Source organism: Myotis myotis, unplaced genomic scaffold, assembly GCF_014108235.1.
Source record: "Myotis myotis isolate mMyoMyo1 unplaced genomic scaffold, mMyoMyo1.p scaffold_m19_p_15, whole genome shotgun sequence".
NCBI classification, from domain to species: domain Eukaryota; kingdom Metazoa; phylum Chordata; class Mammalia; order Chiroptera; family Vespertilionidae; genus Myotis; species Myotis myotis.
The window spans coordinates 3,006,730-3,031,775 of NW_023416319.1; the positions used below are offsets into that span (position 1 = coordinate 3,006,730).

Below are 25,046 nucleotides of genomic sequence, written 5' to 3' on the forward strand. Positions count from 1 at the left end.
GTGAGTTGACTCACAGTCAACAGAGAAGACCTTGCGCGTTTTTGCACATAATGAACTAGCCGGGGAGTTCTGAGAAGAGGTGCCTATCAGCCCATGTCGTTCAGAAGGTCTCTGTCGGTGGGGGCTTCAGAGATTTTCACAGGGGGCTCTAGGATGGGGATGCTGGACGGCGCTCTGCACGTGTCCAGAACCCGCCATCGTCCACAGGGCCCCGTGCTCACCCTGCCTGCTCGGGCCCCTCCCCCCAGCACCAGGAGTCCCGGGGCTGATTGCGGTGGGTGACTGTGCCGGGGCCATGCTCTGCTAGCCGAGGAACTCAGAGAGGCAGCTGGGAATCTGCGAGCCATGACCTCTTCTCTCTGCTGCTGGGAAAGAACCGTCCAACCGGCTTTCCTTCTGTCACATGGGGAGCAGACATTTCAGGTTTTGAAATTGTCAGAACAAAAAACTTACAAAACCAGGGCAGCAGTTCCGTGCATCTGAGGGGGTGGGGAGCAGCGGGCCTGTCTGGTCCTGGAGGCCTGTCTTCAGCTCTTGGAGAGGGGCACCAGCCGCTCTCGCCCCGCGTCCCCGGCTCTGGGCCCGCACCAGGCCAGGCCGTCTCCTCGGCCAGCAGGTCATGGTGATGGGAGGGCTGGTGATCAGGGCCAGCTGGGAGCAGCCGTGGGGATAGGAGGAAGGTCCCAGTTACCCCAGTAGCCTGTCCTGCCCCCCGTGAGACAAGCCCTGCGGTGCTGACAGGCACATCTGAGTGCGCCGGGGCCCCCTCCAGCTGGTTTGGGAGGTGGGGGCAGCACCCGCCTGCCCAGGGTGTCCCACGCTGCTCAGTCACTCCTGGGCAGGAGCCAGGCGTGGGGATGTTACGGTTTAAGGAGGGAGGTGGACAGCACAGAGTTCATTGGCACCGGCCCCGGCTGTGCCACTCCCCTGTGTGTCCAGCCTTTGTGGGCTTTGCTCTCTCTGCCGTGTGTCTAGGAGCCAGTGTCATTGTAGGGAGAGGGCAGGCCCCACACAGGGAGGTGGTGGGCAGCCTCGGAGCTCTGGGGCTGGGATTAACACAGAGAAATGAGCCTTTGTGTGTGGGGGGAGGGGCGGGGAGCCATTTTAAATGGGGAATAAGTGTCCTTTCTATGCATGTTAACTTTTGAGTATGTTGAGCATACGTCTGTGTGTCATTGTTTCCTCATGTTCTGGCTTCTGAGAGGAGACCAGGTCTGCCTGTTTCCACTTGTCCCCTACTCTTTCTCCTGGAAGCCCTGAAGGTACCGCTCGTGACCTCTGCCCCAGGCCCTCCGCCGTTGGCCCCTTGGGCCTCAGCGTGGCCTGTCCTGCTGCCCACGGGCCCCTCTTGCGCATGGCCAGACGGCCTGTCCTTGCAGGATCCTCCGTGAGGTGAGCGCACTGTGAACCGCTGGCTCCGTTTGGAAGGAGCCACAGAAATGCATGCGAAGGTGAACCACACGACACTGCTGTCCGCTGGGTTAACACAGCAGATGCTGGGAATGCCAGGTGGTTCAGCTTCTCTCAGAGAGTTCCCGGAGTTAGAGCAGCAGCCAGGTAGCTGCTGGGGCTTTCTCTCAGGGAACCGATTGCTGCCTGGTCCCGGGGCCGGGAGAGGGGGCTGTCAGGGCCAGGAGCCAGGAGCACAGGGCCGCGCCGTGAAGGAATTACCGTGAACAGTGAGCTGCGGAGGACGCCGAGCTCCCTCTGAGGTTGGGGTTTTACAGGTGGGGCGTTTTCTTCTTGTGTTTGGGGGTTCGGTTTTTGCTAAGCTGGTTTATTCGAGTGTGGACAGAATCGCTTTTCTGTGACCGAGAGCTCGCAGCCTCGTAGCACGAGGATGCGTATCGGGGAGGTCACGTCCTCCCTAGAAACCTCTCCCAAAGGCCAGTCTTGTGTATTTTGAATTCATTTTTCTCCAAGAAACCGTTCTTTAGTGAAGCCATTATTCTTGAAGTAAACCTTGGCTGAATGATGAAAAAACCTTTCTTTCATGATGAAATACCATTTCAACCTGTTTTCTGTGAACACTCCCTGACTTCTTGGTTTGCTCACAAATGAACTTAGCTTCTTAGTGTAACAGGCATCTGACGCAGCCCGAGAGGCCGGAGGCAGGAGCATTGGAGTCAGAGGTGGCGCCTGGCCGGGCGCTGTCTCACCGTGAAGTCAGGAGCGCAGCCTGCGGACCCGCAGGGCCGGCTTCCCATTCGGAACGCTTCTTTCTGTTCGGAGCCCTCCCTCTGCCCGCGGAGGCCCTCCCGCGCACAGGCTGCCCGTGGCCGGGAAGACGAGACGGGCGGGCAGGCTGCTAACCCCGGCCTTTCTGCGTTACCTGCCAGCCCGGGGGGCCCAGCCCTGTGCTGGGGACACACAACCCCCCCCCACCACCACCACCACCACCGATGGCCCAGCGAGATGCTGGGCCCTTAGCCGGTCCTCCCGGTGCCGTCTCCCACATGATGGTTTTCAACAGATGAGGTCTGAGTTTTCTTTTTAAAGTGACGGCAATGTTCCCTTTTAAATGAAATATTTAACACTTTAATAATTCCTTCGTCACAGCTATTAGCTTGTAGCTATGAAATCGGTGGCATGACAGTAGTAAAACCTGCATTTTTAAACCTGCCGGCTACAGCCTCCGGCACGGAGCCTTGGAAGGATTCTCGCGTTCGTGGGGCTCTGAGAACCCCTTTCCCAAGGGCCTCTCCCCAAATTCCAACCAGAGACTTCAGGAGAGGCCCTGTCAGGGGGCTCAGCTACCCTCCCGGTGTCCTGGGGAGTCCCAGAGCCCAGGGCCTTCCAGGGGAGGCTGTGAGTCCTGGGAGGCAGGGACAGCGCGAGGAAGGGAGCCACCCTTTCCTCCATCCTCACCAAGAGAGCCCTTTAGAAGCCTACTTGGGTACCAAGCAGGGCTGTCCTCCAGCCCCTACACCCTTGGCCACCCGGCCAGCTCCTCTGTCCCTGGCTGTCCCTCACGTCCTGGAAACAGCCAGCCAGCCAGCCAGGCCTGGGTCTCTCAGGCGCGGAGCCCCCTTCGGTCCATGTCTGGAGCCCGTGGTGATCCTCATGGTGGATCCAGCGAGTTAGTCTTCAGAGGGTCTTGGTGGTCGGAGGGTTTTCTCTTTAGTCCCCCCTCCCCTGTGACCACAGCAGGGGCAGCGCTGTGCTTCCAGCTATTGGTGCGGATATTTTCCCCTGAGTTTAAGACAGCCGTGGGCAAACTATGGCCCGAGGGCCGGATCCGGCCCGTTTGAAATGAATAAAACTAAAAAAAAAAAAAAGACCGTACCCTTTTATGTAATGATGTTTACTTTGAATTTATATTAGTTCACACAAACACTCCATCCATGCTTTTGTTCCGGCCGTCCGGTCCAGTTTAAGAACCCATTGTGGCCCTCGAGTCAAAAAGTTTGCCCACCCCTGGTTTAAGACCATCACCAGCTCACATAGAAGAGAGCGGCTGAAACAGGGATGCACTTACCGCTCCCGGGACAGGCCATCACCAGTCCCCCCTCTCAAATGGGGACGTGCGGATCGTTGGCCTTGCTGCAATGTCGCTGGTGGGGCTGGCAGGGGTGCCCGGGCGGGTTGAGAGCCAGCCAAGGACACTGCTCTTACGTCCGCGGGAGGAAGGCAGCTGCTGGAACGCCTCTTTCAGCCCTGGAGCTGCCGCGTGCCTTTTCGGGGCGGTAAACGTGGGAACCTGGGTCCCAGGCCTCAGGGGCTGGGGCTGGGCCAGGTCAGACGGAGAGACCAGGTCCAGAGCCCGAGAGCAGGTGTGGCCGGGAAGTCCAGGTGCCGGGAGTCAGAGCAGGAGCAGCCCGGCGCCTGTGTCATGGACAGAAAAACCCCATGTTCCCAGGGTTAGGACACGAGAGAGAAGACGAGTGGGATGTTTGAGAGTGAAAGGAGGGCAGAAATCGCGGAAGCGAAGCCGTCTACGGGGTGTAGAGCCAGCCCGGAGGCGACGAGGTGGGGAGACAGTCTGCTTCACCGAGGTCCTTTCTGGCTGAACCATCGAGGGGTCCCTCCCCCATGGGAGCGGAAGACCCGCCCCAGCGGTCATGCTTCCCTGTCCAGAGCCCTTCGGAGAGGAGGCTGCTTTCTGCAGAGGGCCCAGCAGTGGGCACTGCCCTTTCCCAGAAGAGAGGCCCCCGGGGGCTCCCCCTTCCCCTCTCGGGGCTGCCTGGTCCCTGGCCACATTGGACCCTGTCGCTTCCAGCGCTTCAGCGGATCGGAAATGCTAGGTGACCGGGATGGCGTCTGGGTTGAGGTTTCTCTGGGTGGGGCTCCCAGCCTGAGCGGAGAGGACATGGTCCCGCAGGTGGCTGTTCTGCAGGGTCCCTGCGGGGCGCTGGCTCTTGGCGGCCGCTGTCCTGGTTGGTCCTGACTCCGTGGACGTGGGGCTGGCCATCCCAGCTCGGAAACACTCGGGCACCGGCTGCTCTCTCCTCAGCTTGCTGATGACCGCACTCTGCCATGTTGGTGAATTTCAGGGGCCAAAGGCCGGGGTCCGGATTGTGTCTTAGTTCATCGTTTCCCATTTGACCGTGCCGTTTCCCGCCGGCGATGGTCGTTAGCTCTTGCTGATTCTTTAGGCTGCGCAGCCACGTCTTGGATGAGGAGTTTTTAAAGTTTCAACTGTGGTTCATCCAGGCAAATAGATTTTTCAAGTTACTCCTGTTTCAGCTCCTTTACCTAGGGGTGTGAGGGGGGTGTGTATCAGAATGTTCTAGAAAGCTTGTCCATAATACTATACCTATACTTCTCACTCCTTCCAAGATGCATTGAAATATTAGGATAGACAAATCTACACATATATTTACATGTACATGTGTATATATGCATGGGCCCTATTTTGAGAATTATTGCCCTAAAGAAATTTATTACAATGGATCCAGCTCGTCTGAGTGCGATCACTGTGTGCTCCACCCTACACTGAGTTTACTGTCCTTGACAATGATTTTGTTTGAGACGCTGTGAGACAATGGCTGTGTTTGCTCCGTTGTTAACTTACATTCTAGGTCATGTGTGCATGTCTGCCTGGTCGGGAGCTCGGGTTTGAGCCGGGTGAGGAGGTAGAGTACCAATATGGCGGCTGTATTCTCGATTTGGAAAAAAATGAGCACGAGGGGCTGCACGTCCACACCTCTGCTGTCAGGCGTGCAGTCAGCTCAGGAGTCTCGCCAGGTGCGGCCAGGGTCACCCACGGGCGAGGGTCAGCAAAGCCAGCCAGGAGCCGCGGGAGGTGTCCAGGACACTGGTCCACACTGTGTGTTTCTGTTGGAACAGCTGGACACATGAGGCTCTGGATTCTTCTGTAGACCGTGAGCCACAGCAGGGCCAGCAGAGGGGACGCGGTTCTTCGGGTTCTGGATTCGAGCCCTTCTCACAGATCAAGTGTGGGTCCCACCCGGGGATCGCTGGGCTGGCTTTGGACTAGTCACATAATCCCCTCTGTGGCCTCACGCTTCCCTAGAGAGCAGGCGCTTAAAATCCCCCTCCTGAAGGAGAATGTGGTTGATGGGTCCAGCTCCTGAGATGCTGGTCGGGGCTGAACAGAGCCTGCTGGACCCCAAGAACATCCCTGGTCCCTGTGTAATCAGTGGTCACCAAGGCCTCCGGGGAAGCCTGCTGACCTGAACCGTCCATCCTAGACCTGAGGCGGTCAGATCCTCCGGTCCCTGAGGTTTCCATGAATCAGGTAAAAAGTGAACTTCACTCAAGGTCGCCGCAGTCCCACTGCATAACCTAACCAAGCTCGAAGGGTAGCCACAGAGACAGCGTCAGCCGCTCTCAGACCTTGTCGGATAGAATGGGGCGTCTATTGCCGATAAACAGCACTTATCATTGAAATGATTACGAGGGCTGCTTTTATGGGAAAATATCCACGTTAAATACAACTGTTACCGCTAGCACAGTAATTAAACAGCAAACCGATGAAGGCTCCTATTAAAAATAAAAGTCAGCCTGCTCACATTATGCATTTACCACAGTCATCTGCGTGTCTGCCTCCTGGACTCAGGTTAGTTCACCTCCAAGGAGCAGGGGCCCCGGAGGAAATGGAATTCGCATTGTCACTGCAACCATTTTTCACTTGACGTGGGCTTTGGAAAATAGGGATTTTCTATCAGGCCTGTATTTTAAAGTAAAAACAGACTTTGCACTTAAATATGCTTTTAAAAATTTTATTCCCACCGTAGTCACTAGACAAGCGTGCACTGCTTGCTTCCACAGCAAACGTTTGATATGTTTGTTGTCACAGAGTGTTGTATGCTCACAGTTCACGGGCGCTGTTCATGTGTTTTGATATCATTCTGGCAATAATAAATAGAATTCTCTCTATGACCTAGGTTTCTAGAGAAAATATTTTAGTAAAACTTTCATAGAAATGCACTCGAAGTTATCAATATGTTAAATGTGTGAATATTTATATAAAATTCATGACAATGAAGCTGTGAAACTCTTTGTAGGAGCCGAAAGTGTGAAAACGATTACTTAATTTAAATGCTTTATCACACGATTTTTGCCCTTATATTCAAACAGACTCAGAATGTAAGATTTACAAGCATGTGCCCGTTACAGGTCATGTTTCACATGCTGGGACGGAGAAATCAGACTCTACCTGGAGGAGGGGTGAGGCTGAGGCCAGGGGTGCAGCTGCCATGACTACGTGGGTCGAGTCCGCAGGCCACAGGCTCAGCCCTCTGGGGCACCGGGTGATGTTTCAATGCCAGCGACATCCTTCTGAACCAGCACATGGAAGCGTGAAGTAGGGGAAAGGGAAGTCTTTTTAACCCTTAAACACATCAGCCAGTCACTTAAGTTTAGATCTGCTTTCGTGCTGCCCTCCCAAATACTAAAGTAAACATTGATCATATTTTGGGAAATGATATTTCTGGTGAGCACTGCCTCTCGGCAAGCATAAATCTATCCCGTATCTCCGTTACTATGACAACTACTTTTTCTTTTCTTGAGCACCGCTGTTCATTGTGACACAAAATACATCCTGTGTACAGAGGAGGACCGTTCCTGGCCTGGGTGGGTTTGCATTGCCTGCTTCTTTAAATGACACACATCCCTGCCTGGCTGGGCTATGCCCATGCCCGTGCCTGTACCCGTGCCCGTGCCCAGCACAGTTCTCACCCGGTGATGGAGCTGAGACACTGGCTCATTGCTTGGCCAAGACCTACACTTCTCATAGGAAATTTGCATCCCTTTCTCTTTTTAGAATAAGATATGCAAGAACCAACATAAATGGCATATCCTCCCCGCCTGTCTTTCCGAGGACTGGGCCTTTGATGTTCAAGAGGGGCTCATATTAAAGGCGGCCCTAGCAGGCTGCTGAGCCGGCTCCTGTTTATGGCAAATGTAAAACGGCACAAATCTAGCTGAATGTGACGGTATCATTAGTTTGTGAGTCGCATCCTTGAAAATAACTGTGGAGGAGCCAAATCAGTTTAAAAGAAGATAACAAAATGGTTTAAGCTACTTAGGTTGAATGCCAATTATATTTTAATATTCAACTGAGCATATTTTACGAAGAAAAAAGGCCACGTTGACGCATGCATAACTCACGGCGCGTCGGCCAGCTGTGCCGCTCTCCTCTCCGAGTCACTTTGTGCATTTTAGCAGCATGGTAATTTAGTGGAGACCTACCTGAGTGATGGCATTTTCAATGAGCAGGTAATCTACAGAGAATTTTTATATGGTTATGAGTTCTGTGCTTCAGCCCAGCAACACAAAAATACATCAAGACCAATTACGGTATCAACTTTCAGTGTGGTACCCTCGCCACGCAAGTGCATGTATTTCTGCCCCAGGCATTTCAAATTGCATCTAATTTGAAATCTTTGGGGTTTTAATTAAATTTCAGAATATATGGAATTCTTCATTAGTACCTGCTCTGAATCGCAGATGATCCTTCTCTCAGTCTCTCGTTAAAGAAGTCGGCTGTGGTTAGTAGCATGTTCAGAGCCTGATCACTGGTGGGGTCTGGGTATTGGAACAGAAATAGTGAAATGCAAAATAATATCAAAAAGATTATTAGTCCGGGGAGAGTCTCTTGATTTGTATTTTAATGGAATTTTACATTTCTCTTAATGATTTGCAAATTGTCCTCTGATTATAAGATGCATTAAGCTTTTCATTTTAATGGCAAAGACACAGCCATTAGCAGAATTTTTTTTTCTGTCTTCTTTTTAGAGTGCTTCCCTGCAGCAGATAAATATTGAAACCATTAACACCTTTTGATGTCCATCACAGCCTGCGTCCTGGCGCCACACGCCCTTCACAGTCCGCCGCGGTTTCGCCGTGGTAGCCCCTGGCTGGGGGTCCCTGACTCTTTTCTTCCCTGGCTGTGTTTTGTTTTCTAGAATATAGGATTCATTTTTTTAATGTTTTTTTTTAATTATTGATTTGAGAGAGAGAGAGGAAAGGAGAGGGAGAGAGAGAAACATCTATCGGCCTGCCTCCTGTACATACCCCAGCCTGAGATCGAGCCCACAACCTAGGCATGTGCCCTGACTGGGCATTGAACTGGCAACCGTTTGGGGCATGGGACCCTGTCCAAACAACTGAGCCACACAGGCCAGGGCCAGGATTCATTTTTTAAGTTTCATTGGATGGTCTTGTTCATTTGTGTTAAAGCTGATGCATTTAAATGTTATTCATGGCCCCATTTGTATTAATAAGAGCGTCGGTGTGAGGGCTGTCGGTGCTCACAGCTCCTGCCTCAGTCTGGTCTGCAGAGCTGGAGGGCGGGCCCGGCGGTGTGCCTGCAGAGAATTCGGAGAAGTCTCACTTGCACGCTGGATGCTCCTGTGTACAGCCATGCATGGTGACAGGGCCACCAAGCTCACTGCCTTAGCCCCTTGACCAAAGCTGACCACAGCTCAATGCCCAGAGCAGGGGCACTTGCCTTTGGTTTGACCTTGGTGTTCAGGCCAGGGCTTCTCGGCCCCTGCAAAGTGTCTGATTTGCATGACTGGAGCCACGAGGCTGTCATCGGTCTGCTCCTCCTGCTGAAGGTGCTCAGGGAGCTGTCACTCTGACCTGTGGTTTGGTGGGCAGCGCTGTGCAGCCCAGCAGCCCGTGCCAGTGTGTGGCCCGGAAACGCGGCCGCCTCCCAGGGGAGCCAGGGGAGCCTGCACCCCCTGGCCCCAGGTTGTCAAGGGCAGATCTTCGCTCGGCGCCAGAACAGCAGACCTGAGTGTTCTAAGCAGCTGTGGTTCTCGGGAGGGACCTGGACCCAGCCCCGTTCTGCAGGGCTTTCAGGGGAGGCGGCTAGGCTTTCTCCATGCCGCCCTGGGCCCTTCCCCAGCGGGTGTCATCTTTGGAGGTGCCTGGGGGCTCGTCCACGTGGCACACAGGCCTCCATCGCCAGGAGGGACGCTGCCTTTGTGTCGGGGCTGTCAGGTGGCGTGGAGCCTGGGGGATGGTCTGTGAAAGCATTTGCGTGGCGTGTGGGAGCCTGCGCCCCCTCTGCCTGCGCCCCCTCTGCCTGCCTGCGCCCCCTCTGCCTGCCTGCGCCCCCTCTGCCTGCCTGCGCCCCCTCTGCCTGCCTGCGCCCCCTTGCCTGCCTGCGCCCCCTCTGCCTGCCTGCACCCCCTCTGCCTGCCTGCGCCCCCTCTGCCTGCCTGCGCAGCCTCGGGAAGCACTCTCAGCCTGCGTCTCAGCCAGCGCGGCGGCCGCAGTGACAAGCAGCCCAGCCTGGCGGCTTCCCTCTCAGCTCTGGAGGCTGAGTCCAGGACCAAGTCTGTTTCCTCTGAGCCCTTCTGCTTGGGCTGGAGATGGACACCTCTCAGGTGGCCGTCCCTCTGCACAGATCCCCTGGGTCTCTGTCCTCATCTCCTTCTCTCATAGGGACACCAGTCAGACCAGAGTCAGGTCTCAACTCAGTCGCCTCTTTAAAGTTCCTATCACTTCTGAGGTGCTGCGGGTTAGGACTTCAGAATTTGAATTGGGGGAGGGGGGGTTACGGTTCAGCCCAGAACAGCCTTTCGAGGCCTCTGAGTCCCCATCTGTGACGTGGGGACGGTGATAACAATGTCAGCATGAGGGTGAGCTGAGGCCACCAAACACCCAGCCCTAGAAGGGGCTGCCACCTTCACCAAGGGGAGCGTTTTCCCCCGAGTCCCCGCGAGGGCAAGTGGCCCGGGCTCCGCTCTGCCCATCAGCTCGGTGAGGCCTTGGGCCCTTACTCTCAAGTGCTGTCCATGGCATCCAGCGGAAGGCACCAAGGACATGGTCCCCGCGTGCCGCCGTGTGCAGGGCTGGGCACGGCGCTGCTGCAGCCACAGCTCTGCAGGGAGAGCGCTCCTCGGTGGGCAGTTTGTCTCACGGGAAACTAAGGAACGGAGCCAAGTCACCTTGTCATTGGAACAAAGATCTTTCTACCTGTCACTTCTCTGCCCACTTACTGTCAAGTTCTAGGCCACAGTAACAGCCACATCAAAGGACTTCTGGGACATGAAGGTCTAAGCACGGGCCGAGGGGGCAGCTCCGCACGGAACCACAGCAGGCGGTGAGCATGTGCGGGGAGGGTCTCTGGGGAGAGTCCCCTGGAGCTGGGGGGGCAAGCGGGGCCTCTGCCTGCCTCGGTTCTGCTGGACACCAACCCCGCGTAGCCTCCCGGGCCCACGGCGTCCCTCCCTCTTCCCGAGTCTGCTCCGGAACACCAGTGCCTGCTCCTGCCTCTGCTCCTGCGTAGCCGGCTCTGGGAGGCCTTCTTGGTGGGCTGTGCACTGTGTGGACAGAGCGAATTCTAGTGGCAGCGCCCGGGCCGGGAGGAGACTACAGAGACGATGGGGTACCTGTTCGCGGCGCACGGGGCTGCAGGAGACACATCCGTGGCCTTGACCACTGTGGGGGTCTTGTGAAGCATAGCCGTGGCCTTTCTAGCACCAGGGACGCATGTTATTGCCTGTACCCTGACCAATTCAACCGCCCTGGCTCCAGGCCGTCTTCTAAGCATGTCCTTGCTCTGTAGACTAGACACCTAAGGGTGGGGTGACGGGCCACCCAGGGCTCTGGGCGCGCATGGGAAGGCGTGCCTTGTGTTTCTTGGTGAGGTGCTGGCAGCGCAGCTGCTGTTCCTTCTTCATTCTACAAGGAGGGTGGAAAGTGCACCCTGTGAATGAGGATGCTTTTAAACGGTCGTTCTTGGGGGTGAGTGAGACCCCCGAGGGGAAGCACAGAACCTTCGGCCGGGGTGCTGGGTGGACGCAGGACTCAACGCCGCCTCCCCTGCTGCTGCATCTCCAGGGCCCCAGGGCCCTGCACGAGCCAGGGCTCCCCGGAGACTTCCCGAACGAACACCCAAGTGCAGGTGGCCTCTGGGCTTGATGCCCTCGCGTCCCTCCCCTGCCCACCCCCCTCAGTGCTGCTAGGACGGCATTTCCGGGTTCCACACGTCACAGTGCCCTTCGCCGGGCCACCTCCCCGAGCCTCAGCCCTAGGTCAGCTCTGCACCCTGCCCCTCTCTGCAGAAGCACCCGGCCGTTTCCTGAGCCTGCTGCCTGGGGGTGGCCCACGGCTGCCCCTGTTTGCGTTTCTGCCCCGGTCCCTGCGAGGAGGGAAGGGACCTGACCCCTGGCTGGGTAACACCCCGGCCCACCATGTCCCTTCCTATTCGGAGCTTGTCCAGTGGGTGCCCTGGCCGGGCGCCCCTCCCCTCTGCGTCCCCCTGCCGAGGGCACACGTGGGACCTGTCGTGGGGGACCGCCTTCGCCCACACCTGGGCAGCCCAGCCTCATTTGAATGGGTGAGAACCAAAGTCAGCTGCACACGCGGAGCCGGGTCCCACTCCGAGCCCACCACCACTCCCTCTGAATTCCTCCGCTGCCTGCGGCACAGGCTCTGTTGCTGCTGAGATTAATCCCCAAAGAGCCCCTCGTTCCTCTGCAGAGAAATTAAAGCTCGCCAGGTTCCTTCCGCCTGTCCTTCTGACAGCTCTGTCAGGAGTGGTGTGCCTCCTGCGCGGCGTGATCCCCGTCCGACGGCGGGAACCGTTCACCAGGAGATTAAGGCTGCGCTCTCTTCCGGTAGGTGGGTCCTCAGACGTTACCTAAAATTATGGAACAGACCTCGGGCTCTCAGGCAAGCCCAGAGGCCGCACGGGTGGGGCTGGGTCAGAGCACCCGCCCCGTTAGATTCGTCATTTTTCCCAGAAATCGAGTCAACAAGGCGGACGGGAGCATCCCTCCGTGGGCCGGCCTGGGGCACCTGCCCAGGGTGAGGAACAGGCTTGTTTTCAGACACAGGAGCCGAGAGAAACCTGGCGCAGCTTCTCTCCTCCTCCTGGGTGCCCGTGAGGGCTCGCAGGAGGCTTCTGGAAGTTTCTGTCGGGATGCATGGGAGTTCCTGCCGGTCAGGAGAGGGGCAGTGTCTGCACGCGGGGACTGCTGGCACGTTAGCACACGTCTGACCACCCCTGGTATTTAGCGTGATCTGCTCTGAAACCACTAGCGAAGGGTCCCGTCTCTGCCGTGTGACCGAAGCCGCCAGGAAGGCTGGTTGGATGTGTGACGTCACCTTGCGGTGGCTGCCTGGCCGGATGGAGGCACACTGTCTTGCATTTGTTGGTAACACTGTCATTTTAAATACGACCTTCTCCCTTTCTGGTGTTTGGATCACGGGGTTGTGTTGCGGCGGGAACTTGGTCCCTTGCTCGGCGTGGGGTTGGTTGCCTCTGATCACAGCGCCCTGGCCAGGAGCTGGCGTGTCTGTAAGGAGAGCGGAGCCAGCAGGACCCCCAACGGAGGGCCCGCGGACATGGAGTCCGCAGGGGTGGGGACGGCAAAGGGCCTGGATGGGGACCTTCCGCTTGATCCCGACTCCTTTTCCCGACGCCACCCTGTATGAGGTGTGACACCCACACTCCCTCCCACCCGCCCTCTCGGCATTTGTAGGCCCTCTCTATCTCTCTCTCTATCTCTATCTCTATCTCTATCTCTGTCTCATATTGTTCCGAAACCGTTAACACCTGTTCAGAAGCCAGTTATTCCGCTTTGAGCAGAATGACAATTATTTGAATGGTAGCGGCGTTAATGGATAATTATTCACATTCATACCAGGACATTCACAGTTTAATCATTTCTCTGAAGGCTTCCTTAAGTTCGAGCTCAAAGTCTTCGGCATAATTCTTTTGTTAAATAAGTTCCGGGCACTCTAATTACGGGGAAGGTGAGCAGGAAGGCGCAGGTGCGGCTTGCCGGGGTTGCACCTCCCTCACCTGAGAGCCTCACCAGGCAACGGTGGCAGCGCCCGCACGGCAGGGGCTCATTTCCCTCGGCGAATGGTCCAGTGCTTCTGCGAGATGAGTCTTCGAGATGAGCCCCAAGACTCTGCTCCGTGAGCCCAGACCAGACAGAGCCTCCAGGCGCTCCTCATCCTGATCTCGGAGCCCCGCGTGGCCTGGCCCGGCCTGGAGATCCCTAGGGCCCCCCAGAATTGTCGAGGACCCCGAAGAGCTTTGGGTCATGAGGGCTGTATCTCCCTGCATGTACCATGTTAGAAAGTAAACGGGGGATTTTTTAAGTGTCTTTATTTTAAAGCAACACTCTACTATAAACAGTTATTTACAGCAAAGTAACTATTTTCCAAGACCAAACACATGTAAGGACAGTGTGACATTATCTTACGTTTTTGCCAGCCTCGTGGATGCCTGCGCTTGGATGTGCGTGGCCCCTACAGGGCGAAGCGCTTTCACAGGCCCGTGCATGGCACCCTCCTGCCTGTCCCCCATTCGACCAGGAGACTGGTGGGCGGGACAGGTGGCGGGGAGACTGCCCGGTTGTGAACTTCGTGGCCAGTGCTGAGGGATGATGCGCAGAGGGGGACCTGCCTGAGGCCCCACCTTCCCAAGGGATGCATGCTTTTTTTTTTTTTTTGCTCATGGCTGCCCAGTTGTTCGAGCGCCATTTGTTGAAAGACCATCCTTTTCCACTAAATGGCCTTTGCTCCTGGATTTGTGTGGGTCTGTTTCTGTTCTGTTCCACTGAGCTAAGTATCTGTTCTTTCACCAGTGCACACGGTCTTGATCTCTGTCGCTTTATAGAGAGATTCCCTTTTCACACATTGGAGAGCCTGGCATTCCATTCCTGGGACAAAATCCACTTAATTTTGGTGTCTTATTCATATATATATATATATATATATAGTTGGGTTTGATTTGCCAGTACTTTGTTGAGAATTTTTACATCTGTGCCCATGGGAGATATTAATCTGTAGCTGGTTTCTGTCTTTTTCTGGTTTTGATATTGGAGTCATTGTAGCCTCTTAAAATGCCTTGGGACGTGCATCCTCTTCTGTTTTCAGGAAAAGATAATGCTGAATGGATGTTTCTTCTTTAAATGTTTGATAAAACTTTACTGGTGATGTTATCTGGCCCTAGTGATTTCAGATTTGAAACTATGAATTTGAGTCCTTGGTAGTTACAGAACCATTCCAGTTATCTGTTTCATGTTGGATGAGTTTTGGTAGTTTGTAGTGTTTGATACATTGGTCTGTTTCACTTATGTTGTTGAATATTATGCATACTTATTTGCAGGAATCCTTTATTATCCATTTAATGTCTGTGAGGTCAGTAGTGACGTATTTGTTCTTTATCTTTATCAGTCTTGCTAGAGATTTATCAATGTTATTGATCTTTTCAAAGAACCCCATGTTGGCTTCACGTATTTCACTCTTACTGTTCTGGTTTCAATTTCATTGATTTCTGCCATTACCTTTATTTACTCCCTTCTTCTCGATTTGGTTTTATTTTGCTCTTTTTTTCTGGTTCTTAAATTGAAAGCTCAAATTATGTCTTTTCTCAAATATGCATTTAATGCTATGCCTTTCCCTCTAAGATGGCTCTGGTTGTCTCATTACATTGTGAAGTGCTGGTTCTCGGTTTTCATCCAGCTCCGTGTATGGTTTTATTGCCCTAAGGCTTCCTCTGTGACCCGTGGATCAGTTAGCACTGGCTTATCTACTGTCCAAATGTTGAGAGATTTTATCTTTTTTATTAATGTCCCGTCTAATTTCATTATCGTGAGAGAATATAACTTGTATGGTTTCAGTTACTTTAAATTTGTTGAAGTTTGTTTTATAGCCCAGAATATGGTATGTCATGGTCAGCGTTCCGTGTGCATTTGAAAAGAACATATATTCTGTGGTTCCTGGGAGGAGGGCCCGATAAATGCCAGGTAGAACCAGGTGGTTGGTAGTGCTTATTACTTCTACATCCTTGATTTCCTGTCAACTACTTCTGTCAGTTACCGAGAGAGAAGTATTGAAGTCTCCAAGTATAATTATGGATTGGTCTAATTCTCCTCCCAGTTTTTGTCCATTTTTACTTTATGTATTTGAAATTCTGTTGTTAGGTACACAAAAATTTGCAGTTGATATGTCATCTTTGTGGGCAGTTTCTTTCATCAATATAGATTATTCCTTTTTATAAATATATTTTTTTATTGATTTCAGAGAGGGAGAGATAGCAACATCAATGATGAGAGAGAATCATTGATCAGCTGCCTCCTGTGTGCCCCCTAGTGGGGATTGAGCCTGCAATCCTGGCATGTGCCCTTGATCAGAATCAAACCCAGGACCCTTCAGTCTGCAGGCCAATGCTCTATCCACTGAGCCAAACTGGATAGGGCTATGTATTATTCCTTTTTACCCTGGAAATTTTCTTTGCTCTTAACTCTACTTTGTCTGATATTAACTTTTTAAGATTATTGTTTAAATGGTATATTTTTATCCATTCTTTTACTTTTAACCCACCTATGTCTATTATTTGAAAGTTTTTTTAGAATGCACATACTTGGGTTCTTTTTTAATTCATTTATGTTTTCATTGGTGTAATTAGACCATTTACATTTAATGTAATTATTTATATGCTTGAATTTAGGTATAAACATAATAACATTTATTTCATTTTATTATTTATCTTATTATATTTTATTTTTATTATTAGGTAACATTTCATTTGTTTTCTGTCTTTTTCCTGGTTTTCATTTCTGTTCCCCCTTTCTATCCTTCCTGTGGGCTATTTTAACACATTTTTCCTATTTTATTTTAATTTACCTGTTAGTTTTTGACTATAGTTAGCTCTTTTTATGGTTTTTCTAGTGGTTGCTCTAGGTATTACATACTGATTTTTACAGTCTAATTGGAATCAATATTTTACCACCTTATAGTAGAATGTAGAAACCTTTCCACCATAAAGATCCTTGAAACCCGCCCCCGCCTTGCTGTTATAGTGGCATATATTTTACATCTATAAACACTGAAAAACTAAAAATCTTATCTGATAATGTCATGGTTTTGCTTTCAGTCATCATACATATTTCAAAGATTGCAACAGGAGATTCCATTTCATTTGTTCTGCCTTTATTTCTAACTAGAGGCCTGTGCACGAATTCCTGCACGAGTGGGGTCCCTTGGCCTGGCAAGCGACTGGGGCCATCTCACCCAATCCTGATTGGGGCCTACCGGCCGGGGGGGAGGAACCACGGGAGGTTGGCCGGCCACTGGAGGTTGGCTGTGGGAGCTCACTGACCACCAGGGGGCAGCTCCTGCATTGAGCATCTGCCCTCTGGTGGTCAGTGCATGTCATAGTGACCAGTCGACTGGTCATAAAGGTCACTTAGGCTTTTATATATATAGATGTTCCAAGCTTCCCTCCAGTATCATTTCCCTTCTCACTTTAGCAATTCCTTTAGCTCAGATCTGCTTAGAAATGCATTATCTTTGTTTTTATCTAAAAATGTCATTATTCTAACTTCATTCTTGAAGGATTTTTTCAACTTGACATAGAATTCTGAGTTGCTAGATTTTCCTCCTAGCACTTTGAAGTTCTTTTTCACTTCCTCTGGCTTCCATGGCTTCTAACGAGAATTCTGCTGTCGTTCAAATCATTGTTCCCCTAAAAAGAGTGCAGCATTTTTCTCTGGTTGTTTCAGGTATTTTTCTTTGTGTTTAGATTTCAGCAGCTTGATCTGGGTATATCTAGGATAGGATTTCTTTGGGTGAGCCCTGTTTGCAGTTTGCTAGGCATCTTACATCTGTAGTTGTATACCTCTAGCCAACTTTGGAAATTTTTTATTATTTTTTTTTCTACATCACACTCATTTTCCTCTTCTTTGGAACTCTAATAATTTAAATGTTAGACCTTTTGGCTTTGGCCCACATGTCCTCAGGCTCATTGGGAGGGCTTTTGTTTGTTTTTAACATTTGCTTCTGTGTATTTAGATCGGATCATTCCTGTTGACTTGTCTTCAGTTTCATTGACTCTCTCCTCTGGCGTCTCCATTCTGCTATTAAGCCCCTGCAGTGCAGTTTTAACATTGTAGTTGCTGTATTTTTCAGTGCTAAAATTTCCATTTGATCCTTCTTTATAACTATGTTTCTTTGAAATGCTGTGTCTTTTGTTCGTTTGTTTTGTTTGTTTGTTTTAGGGGTCTCTTCCCTTCTCGCAGCATTTCTCTTCCAGATCCTTTAAAGTGGTCAGATGATGTATATCAAGTCATCATGCTGTACACTTTAATAGCCTGCAGTTTTATTTGTCAGTTGTGCCTCAAAAACCTGGGGCAGACATTGTCAGGTGATTCCAGCTTCTGTGTCATCTCAGTCTTGGTATTGGTTGGTTCTCTTTTCCCAGGTGAGTAGAGGTTTCCTGTCTGCCTGGGCCCCTGGCTGGCACTCTGGCCTCTCCTGCCCGGCCCCTCGTGTGTGGTGTCCGCAGGCCTCTCTCATCAGAGCCGGGCTAGGCTGGGTCAGCCCAAATGTGTGAGTGCAGGCTGCCCGACGTCCACTCCCGCACGTAGCACGAAAAGAGCTCACAGGAACAGTGGTGTCCACGATACAGGACAAGGTCTCTCCATGGCCAGCGTTGGGAAACTGCGTCACCACCTCCTGGCTGATGGTACACAATCCAGACAGAGAGCGAACTTAGGAAACAATGTTTGCAGGGCTGGGTGGTCACAGAGGGTATGTTGTAAGTAGGCGCCCAAACCATATGAAAATGGCCACGTCGTCTGGGTCAGGGTGCTCTTGACCCCACAGCTCAAACATGAAGCCGGACCCCAGAACAGGCCACAGAAGGATGAGGAAGAGAGGATGAAGGAAGGAACTTCACTCCACACAGCCCGGAGTTCCCGGCCTGCTCTCTGGGGGACCCTGTGGGAGAGAAAAGAATCCTATTTCACGGTGTCCCTTTGGCCACCGAAGGATTTATATGGTCTCCTCGAGCTCAGGAAAATACCTGTGTGTGAGTGTTTGTGAGCAGCTTTTATCCATTATGGAAGGATATTTAACAGCCGAAAGTGTTGGCCCGTCCTCCAGAGCGGGCTCAGCTGCAGCATCTGCTTCGGCACAGGTTGGCGTTCACGGCACCGACGCGGAGAGCCGCCTACACTAATCAGTGCATTTGCTCCCTGCAGGGGGCATTGAGTTTCCAGATACATTTCTAAAAAGATGTGCTCGATTGCTGAGCGGTGCCTTCTTTGAGCTTTTTTTCCTAAAACATTGCCCGGGATGGACAGCGTGAGAAATGGTCTGCCATTGACAACCAAGCCAGAAATGTTGGGGAAACTCTCTGCTCTGATGTGGCTGCGTCGTTGTTTTATGATGCGACGCTTTTACCCTGGGAAGGAAGGCGCTCTGTGACGCGGCGGGGAGGCGGCGGGGCTGGCGCCCTGAGGACGCTGGAGAGGAGCCCGGCTCCCGGACTGCTCGGTGCTGCCCTGGGCTTCTTATTTCTTTTTAATCCTCACCCAAGGAGGTTATGTTTAGAGCGAGGAAGGGAGAAAGAGAGAGGGAGAAAAAACCCAACATTGATTGGTTACCTTGACCAGGGATCGAACCCACAACCGAGGTACGCGCCCTGACTGTGAACCGGACCCGCAGCCTTTTGGTGCCAGGATGATGCTCCAGCACCGACCCACCCGGCCGGGGCCGGGCTGCAGCGGACCTGGCACACACACCTCTCCTCCCATTTCAGCAGGTTCTGGAAGTTCCGGGCTGTTCTGGGAAACCCGGGTGCACCCTCTCCCTGAGTCAGATGCACAAACAGAAGCCGGCCGCCCTGTGCTCAGAGGCAGGGGCCACGCCCTCCGCCCTGCCCGGGGCTGCCCCGCTGCTCCCACGCAGCTGCCCCAGAATCTCTCCTCCGCAGGTTACCATGGCCGGGCTGCCTCCGCCTCGTCCTCCATGTTTGTCAAGTCAGGGCGACAACAGCAGCCACGGTCACAGGGATGAGCAGTTGGTTTCAAACCCCCTTCTGAAGAAGTCCCAGTAAACAGGGCCGTTGCCTAAGGAAACGCGCCCAGCCGCCGGCCCTCCACACGGCCTGTGCTAATGAACCCCAAGCTGTTAATGTGGTTTCTTCAGTTAAATTGATTCATGAATTTTGAAGAGAACATTATCTAATGAATTTTCTTTGAATAGAAAGCAATTAAAAGGACAAATCAGTCTGATTAACCCCAAAGTCACCCTCCTGCCACAAATGGTGTACAGTTTGAAATTATATCATAAGAAACTGGAGCACACTTGCTATCTTTTGCCCTCGCCTAATCCGTGTAAATTAATGAACAACAAAGTTAATTTCTTTGATGACCCTTTTCTCGTATCACCTGGATTATGCTGATGTTTAATTTGCTTAATGTTATAATAAAGACCAAACAGATTTTTTTTTCCCGGTGACGTGATTACCCTTCCCTTCATTTAAGAAGTGATTTTTATTATTTAACGTACATGTACAGGTGTGTTTTCTTTTAGAACCAAATTGCACTTTGCCAGCTTGGCACGGAGTGTAATTAGTGCCGTCACTGGCACGGTTGGGACACCACTCCTCCCAGCGAATCCTCCCCTTGGTTGGTGCCATGGGGACCTCCTGCCACACAGGGCTCAGTGCCCCACCGCAGGGATGCAGCTCCCCCTGTGTCCAGCCCTCCCAGCCGTGTCCAGCCCTCTCAGCCATGCCCAGCCCTCTCAGCCATGCCCAGCCCCCTGAGCCGTGTCCAGCCCTCCCAGCTGTGTCCTGCCCTCCCAGCCGTGTCCAGCCCTCTCAGCCATGCCCAGCCCCCTGAGCCGTGTCCAGCCCTCCCAGCCGTGTCCAGCCCTCTCAGCCATGCCCAGCCCTCTCAGCCATGCCCAGCCCCCTGAGCCGTGTCCAGCCCTCCCAGCTGTGCCCGGCCCTCTGAGCCGGCGTCCCCTGCAGAAAGACAATAGGCATCATCCAGACTGGCCTTCTTCTCAGCCCCGGGCTCCCTCCTGCAAACCCTGCACCAGAGACACTCTAACACAGTGGTTCTCAACCTTGGCTGCACATTAGAATCACCTGGGAATCTTTTTAAACTCCTGATTTTCCGGAGGAATGAGGCCCAGAAATCAGGATTTTAAAAGGATTCCCAGGTGATTCTAATGTGCAGCCAAGGTTGAAAACAACTGCTCTAACACCAGGGGTCGAGGGAGAGCGCGCTCGTGTTCACCTGTTCGTCCTCAGCACCTGGGGAGCGCTGCGTTAAAGCCAGAATGCCGTTCTTTCATCTGCAGCCCTGCTCACTGCGCATGCCTGTAGCAAGGTCGCTGCCGACCGGGGTCTGCGGTTTGGCATTGAGTCGGCTCGCTGCCGAATCCGGGCGCCAGCATGACCGCCCAGCCGGGCCGGGCTCCTCTTTCCTCCTGGCTCTTGGCTGGAGTGGGAAGTGAACCAGCAGCGCGAAGGATTTCTCGAGGTGGCTGGGCAGGCGGGGCCCTCTGTGCGTAGGGGCTGGACCGCGTGCTGATTTATAGAGGCCCGTGGACCGAGAGAGCATCAGGCAGGAACGGGGAAGACGGAAGAGGCCGCCTGTCTGGGGTGCGTGGCCCGGGGCCCCTGGAAGGAGCCGCCGCTCTGTGCCCGCCGCACGCAGGTCCCCTGTGCAGGAGCCCGTGGAGGCCGTGTTTTAGTGGAGCAGCGCCTGTGTGTGTCGATGCCTTTCTGCTTGGGACTGGCAGCTGTGTGTATCAGAGCTGTGGGAGCCGATTGTCCAGATAACGTCACTCTGCATCCCCTTCTAGACTCATTCACCGGACGGGTGTTATGGAAGCTGCTGAAGGCCGTGAAGTTCGGAGAAGTGGTTTCTTACCAGCAATTAGCGGCGCTGGCCGGCAACCCCAAGGCCGCGCGGGCGGTGGGCGGAGCGATGCGAAGCAATCCTGTAAGTCGGGGTGACCTCGGAGACGGGGCTGGCGGGTGGGCCTGGGCACCACTCTGGGGCCGTGGCATTTGATGTGAGCCTGTGCTGCAGCGGGGGGACAGGAAGCTTTTATGATGGGGGCCTTGGAAGAGATGTGGGTTGGGACTCATGTTTGGGGGGAAGGTGGTGAAGGAGCATCCCGCTCGCCTCTGAAAGCCCCTTCCTTGGTGTGTTAGACCCACGGGAGCCCTGCCACAGGAGCACACGGGGACGGGGCCTGGCGAAGGGGCGAGCAGACATCCCTTCATTCAACAGTGGGGCGTCCTGGGTGCCAGTGTAGCCACCTCTCCCGGGAGCCGGTTCCAGCAGGAGGCAAAGCAGAGTGAAAGGCCCCTCCAGTTTCTCACATTCTAGAAGGTTCATGTGCCAGGTCCAGCTCCCCAGGGCATCTCTGTTACGAGGTGCAGCCCTCCTGGGCCTGACCACCAGGGCTGGCTAAGCTCTGACCTGGGCTCCTGGCTGGATCTGGGCGTGGCTGCCCCGAATTCCTTCATGGCCTGTCCCTCCGCTGTGTCTGACGGCGGGTTTGGCCGAGGGCAAGGCTCACAGACACGTGGTGAAGCCGTCTTCTCCAGAGGATGGGGCCGCGGTGCCGGTGGCTGTGCCTGCCATGCCCAGAAGGACAGAGGGCACCTCTGGTTCCCATCAGGTCACACGCGGGCCAGAGGCTGTCCGGTCACAGGAAGGGGAGAGGCCGTGACGTGGGTGTGGGCAGGATGGGCTCGCCGCCTGCCTGATGGCTCAGGCCTTCGGAGACCCCGCTCGACCGTGTGAGGCCCTGGAAGGTGCCCTCCCTCCTCGCCTCTGCAGGACCGCATGACACGCTGTCCCAACGGCAGCGGCTTCTCCCTGCCGCCACGGGGACGTCCCTGATACGACAGAAGAATGCCATCCGATCAGGCAGAGCGAATAGCATCCCTGAGTCGCGGGATGGGAAATTACTGAATCAGACCCACTTTCTGAAACACTGTGTGGCTTTGCTGTCTATTTTCAAAACGATTTTCCTCCCTGCTCACAGGGGACAGGCCGGCGTCCGCACGCCACAGCCGGCTGCACCCTCCGCTGGCTCGTGGCCGCCCCGGGGCAGAGCCGGCGCCTGGGAGGTGGCAATTACATAGCCTCTCGCACAAAACGGCCTTGTTGATCTTTGGGAAGCATCGCCTGGCGGTTCGCAGGGGGTGGCACTGTCTTAACGTGCATCCACTCTGCACGAGGTCTCGCCACACGAAAGTGCCAAGTCTTCCGGAGCAGCGTGACGCGGGTGACGCACCGCATCCCCTCCCGTGTGTCCCGTGTCTCCGTGTCCGGAGCTCTCGGTGACAAGGGCGCTGTGTGCACCGCTGTCTGTCATTGCTGGTGCGGCCTATCGTAGGGTGCGTCCCGCCACGCAGAGGGCCCCATGTCTGTGGAGCCTATGGCATGATTCCGAGTTAAGTTTGGGAATATGGTTGTTGCGTTTGCCAGTAAAGCTTCAGTGCATCTTCCCTTTGGGAGGTCCCCATCCTCTGCTGGGTTGTGACTGGTTCGATGTTGCTCTAGATCAGTGGTTCTCAACCTTCTGGCCCTTTAAATACAGTTCCTCATGTTGTGACCCAACCATAAAATTACTTTCGTTGCTCCTTCATAGCTGTCATGTTGCTACCATTATGAATCGTGATGTAAATATCTGATACGCAGGATGGTCTTAGGCGACCCCTGTGAAAGGGTCGTTCAACCACCAAAGGGGTCACGACCCACAGGTTGAGAACCGCTGCTCTAGATAAAAAGGCCCCCGGCCCCTGTGGTGTCGCGGCAAGAGGAACATCGGAAGCTAACGGGGTTTCTGCGCCGCTTCCTGCGTCCCTGCAGACAGGGCCCTCTGCGGGATGCTCCCTTCCCCATCCCCACCATGTTCCGGCCAGGTTCCTGCTGCCCGGGCCCCATGGTGAGCTGCTCTCTCCGACACCCTCCCTGATGCCGGGTGGGTGCCCCAGGTGCGCACAGGCACACGGCGCCCACACCCGGCTGTGGAAACGGCTCTCTAACCGACGGATACAAATGAGGGGCCCTCACCTGCCTCTGCGGCGGGGACACCGTGGCGCTTCAGCGATCGCGCTCACGGCAATATCCAGGAACATTTATTGTCGTGCAACCAGCGCGACGCCTGCCTCCTGCTATTAATCTCCATGACTGTCTCTCTGCAAGTATGGCCTCAGCCACTGAAATTTATAAAGTAGGATCCACGGGGCCTAAGACTCCGATGTCCACCAAGTCCTCGTGTTGACCTCCCACTGCGTGCCCAAGTCGAGCTGATGGAGACTCCGGACCTGGCAGGCCACAAGCCTCCCATTGGGCAACTCACCCACCTGCCGACAAGGCTGCCTGGGCGCCAGCAGCTACAGGACCTGAGCGGGGCCGCCAGCTGGGGCGCAGGCGTGTCCGTGTACGTGGCTGGTGGCCCTTCAGCGTGACAGGAGCTGGACAGCCCTCACAGGGTTTCTGTAAAGTGATGAAGACCTCCTTAGAACGGGCCGGGGGATCCAAGAGGTGACTGAGATCCACGGGAGAAAGAGGTGCTGGCCGGGGCTGGACATGCCTGGTGTGGACATCCCACGGGACTGTGTCCCTCCCATGGTGCTGACGGCGGGCTCTGCCGCGCCCGCACAGACAGCGTGTCCTGGAGACTGGCTCCCTGGACACGCCTGCGTTCAGGCTGAAGGAACAGCTGAGCGCTCCAGGGGGAGGTGGCCATGGGCCGGGAGTGTGGGAGGCTTGCGGGAGCGCGGACACATTTGGCGTCACTGCCCCTCCTTGCCAGGGGAAGGTCTGCTTTTTGCTGGGTGGGAGTTTCATCCTATCCTAGACACTTGGGTTTTTCCAGAGTCTTCCTGGAGGCACTCGCTAGCCTGGGGAAGCCGGTGTGGCAGCCTCCGGAAGGCTCTCCCCGCCCCAGCGCGGAGGCCGGCCCGTTTCCTGGTAGATTGGACTGAAGAGGCCTGCCCCCCTCCCCCGCGAAGCACCACCGCTCACCCACAAACGGAATTTGCTTAATGCAGTTCAAAGGCAATCGATACGGCGCACGGAGAGTCTCCCACCTTCTTCTAAACAAAACGCCTTCCAAGGAGTTAGTTTATTCACAGATTGCCACGAGCGTTAATGACCCCGAGCCGTGCTCTGCCAGTCACCCAGACGCTGCTGATAAAGATTTAGCATCATGTTCTAAGTGTCAGGGCTGTCAGTGGGGCTGAACCATTTGACCAGAAGAAAAAAACGCACAGGGAGCTATTGATTACAGCTTCTCGGTGTCACTTGTTCACCAGGATTTAGGTATTGATGAGGCCGCGAGTGAAAACAAGCCCTTCCCCTGTGGGCTGCTGCCCGCAGAACAAAGGCGAAGCTGGAGAGAATATCAGCGGCCCGAATCAGAGGGATTCCCTATTGACTGAAAGGCCCCTTCGTGTTGTTTTTGTTGGAGACAAATCTCTGGGTTTGGAAGTTTTATAGCATTTGAGAAAGCGCCCGTGTAAGTGATGGATTCGCGCGTTGGATGAATTAGATTTCACAGCGTGAAGGTTCCAGGGCAGCTGCCATGTTAGGAGCTGCTTGGTTATTGATAAAAATTACGTCTTACGCAGCACAGTCGTCGAAGGAGGAGGCATGGAGGGTCCGGCTCCTTTGCAGTGTCCTTAGGGCCCCAGTACGTCTTAGCAGGTTTCGTTATTCTAACGGCGTGAAACCTGCCACCAGCATTAACGGGAGCGGGAGCAGCGTCCCCATCGCCAGGGCCGCTCACCTGTTCCTGTCACTGCAGGCACGACACAGCCTGGCCATCGCTTCATTGTG

General features: G+C 54.1%; 1 protein-coding gene across 2 annotated transcripts in view; it reads left to right on the top strand.

Moving 5' to 3' along the window:
• Positions 1 to 25,046, top strand: part of MGMT (O-6-methylguanine-DNA methyltransferase) — a 188,999-nt gene that overhangs the window by 130,489 nt on the left and 33,464 nt on the right. For both annotated transcript variants that reach the window (XM_036335695.1, XM_036335694.1), the window contains exon 4: positions 21,046 to 21,185. In XM_036335695.1, coding sequence (XP_036191588.1) covers positions 21,046 to 21,185 — 140 coding nt within the window. The remainder of the gene's footprint in view (positions 1 to 21,045; positions 21,186 to 25,046) is intronic.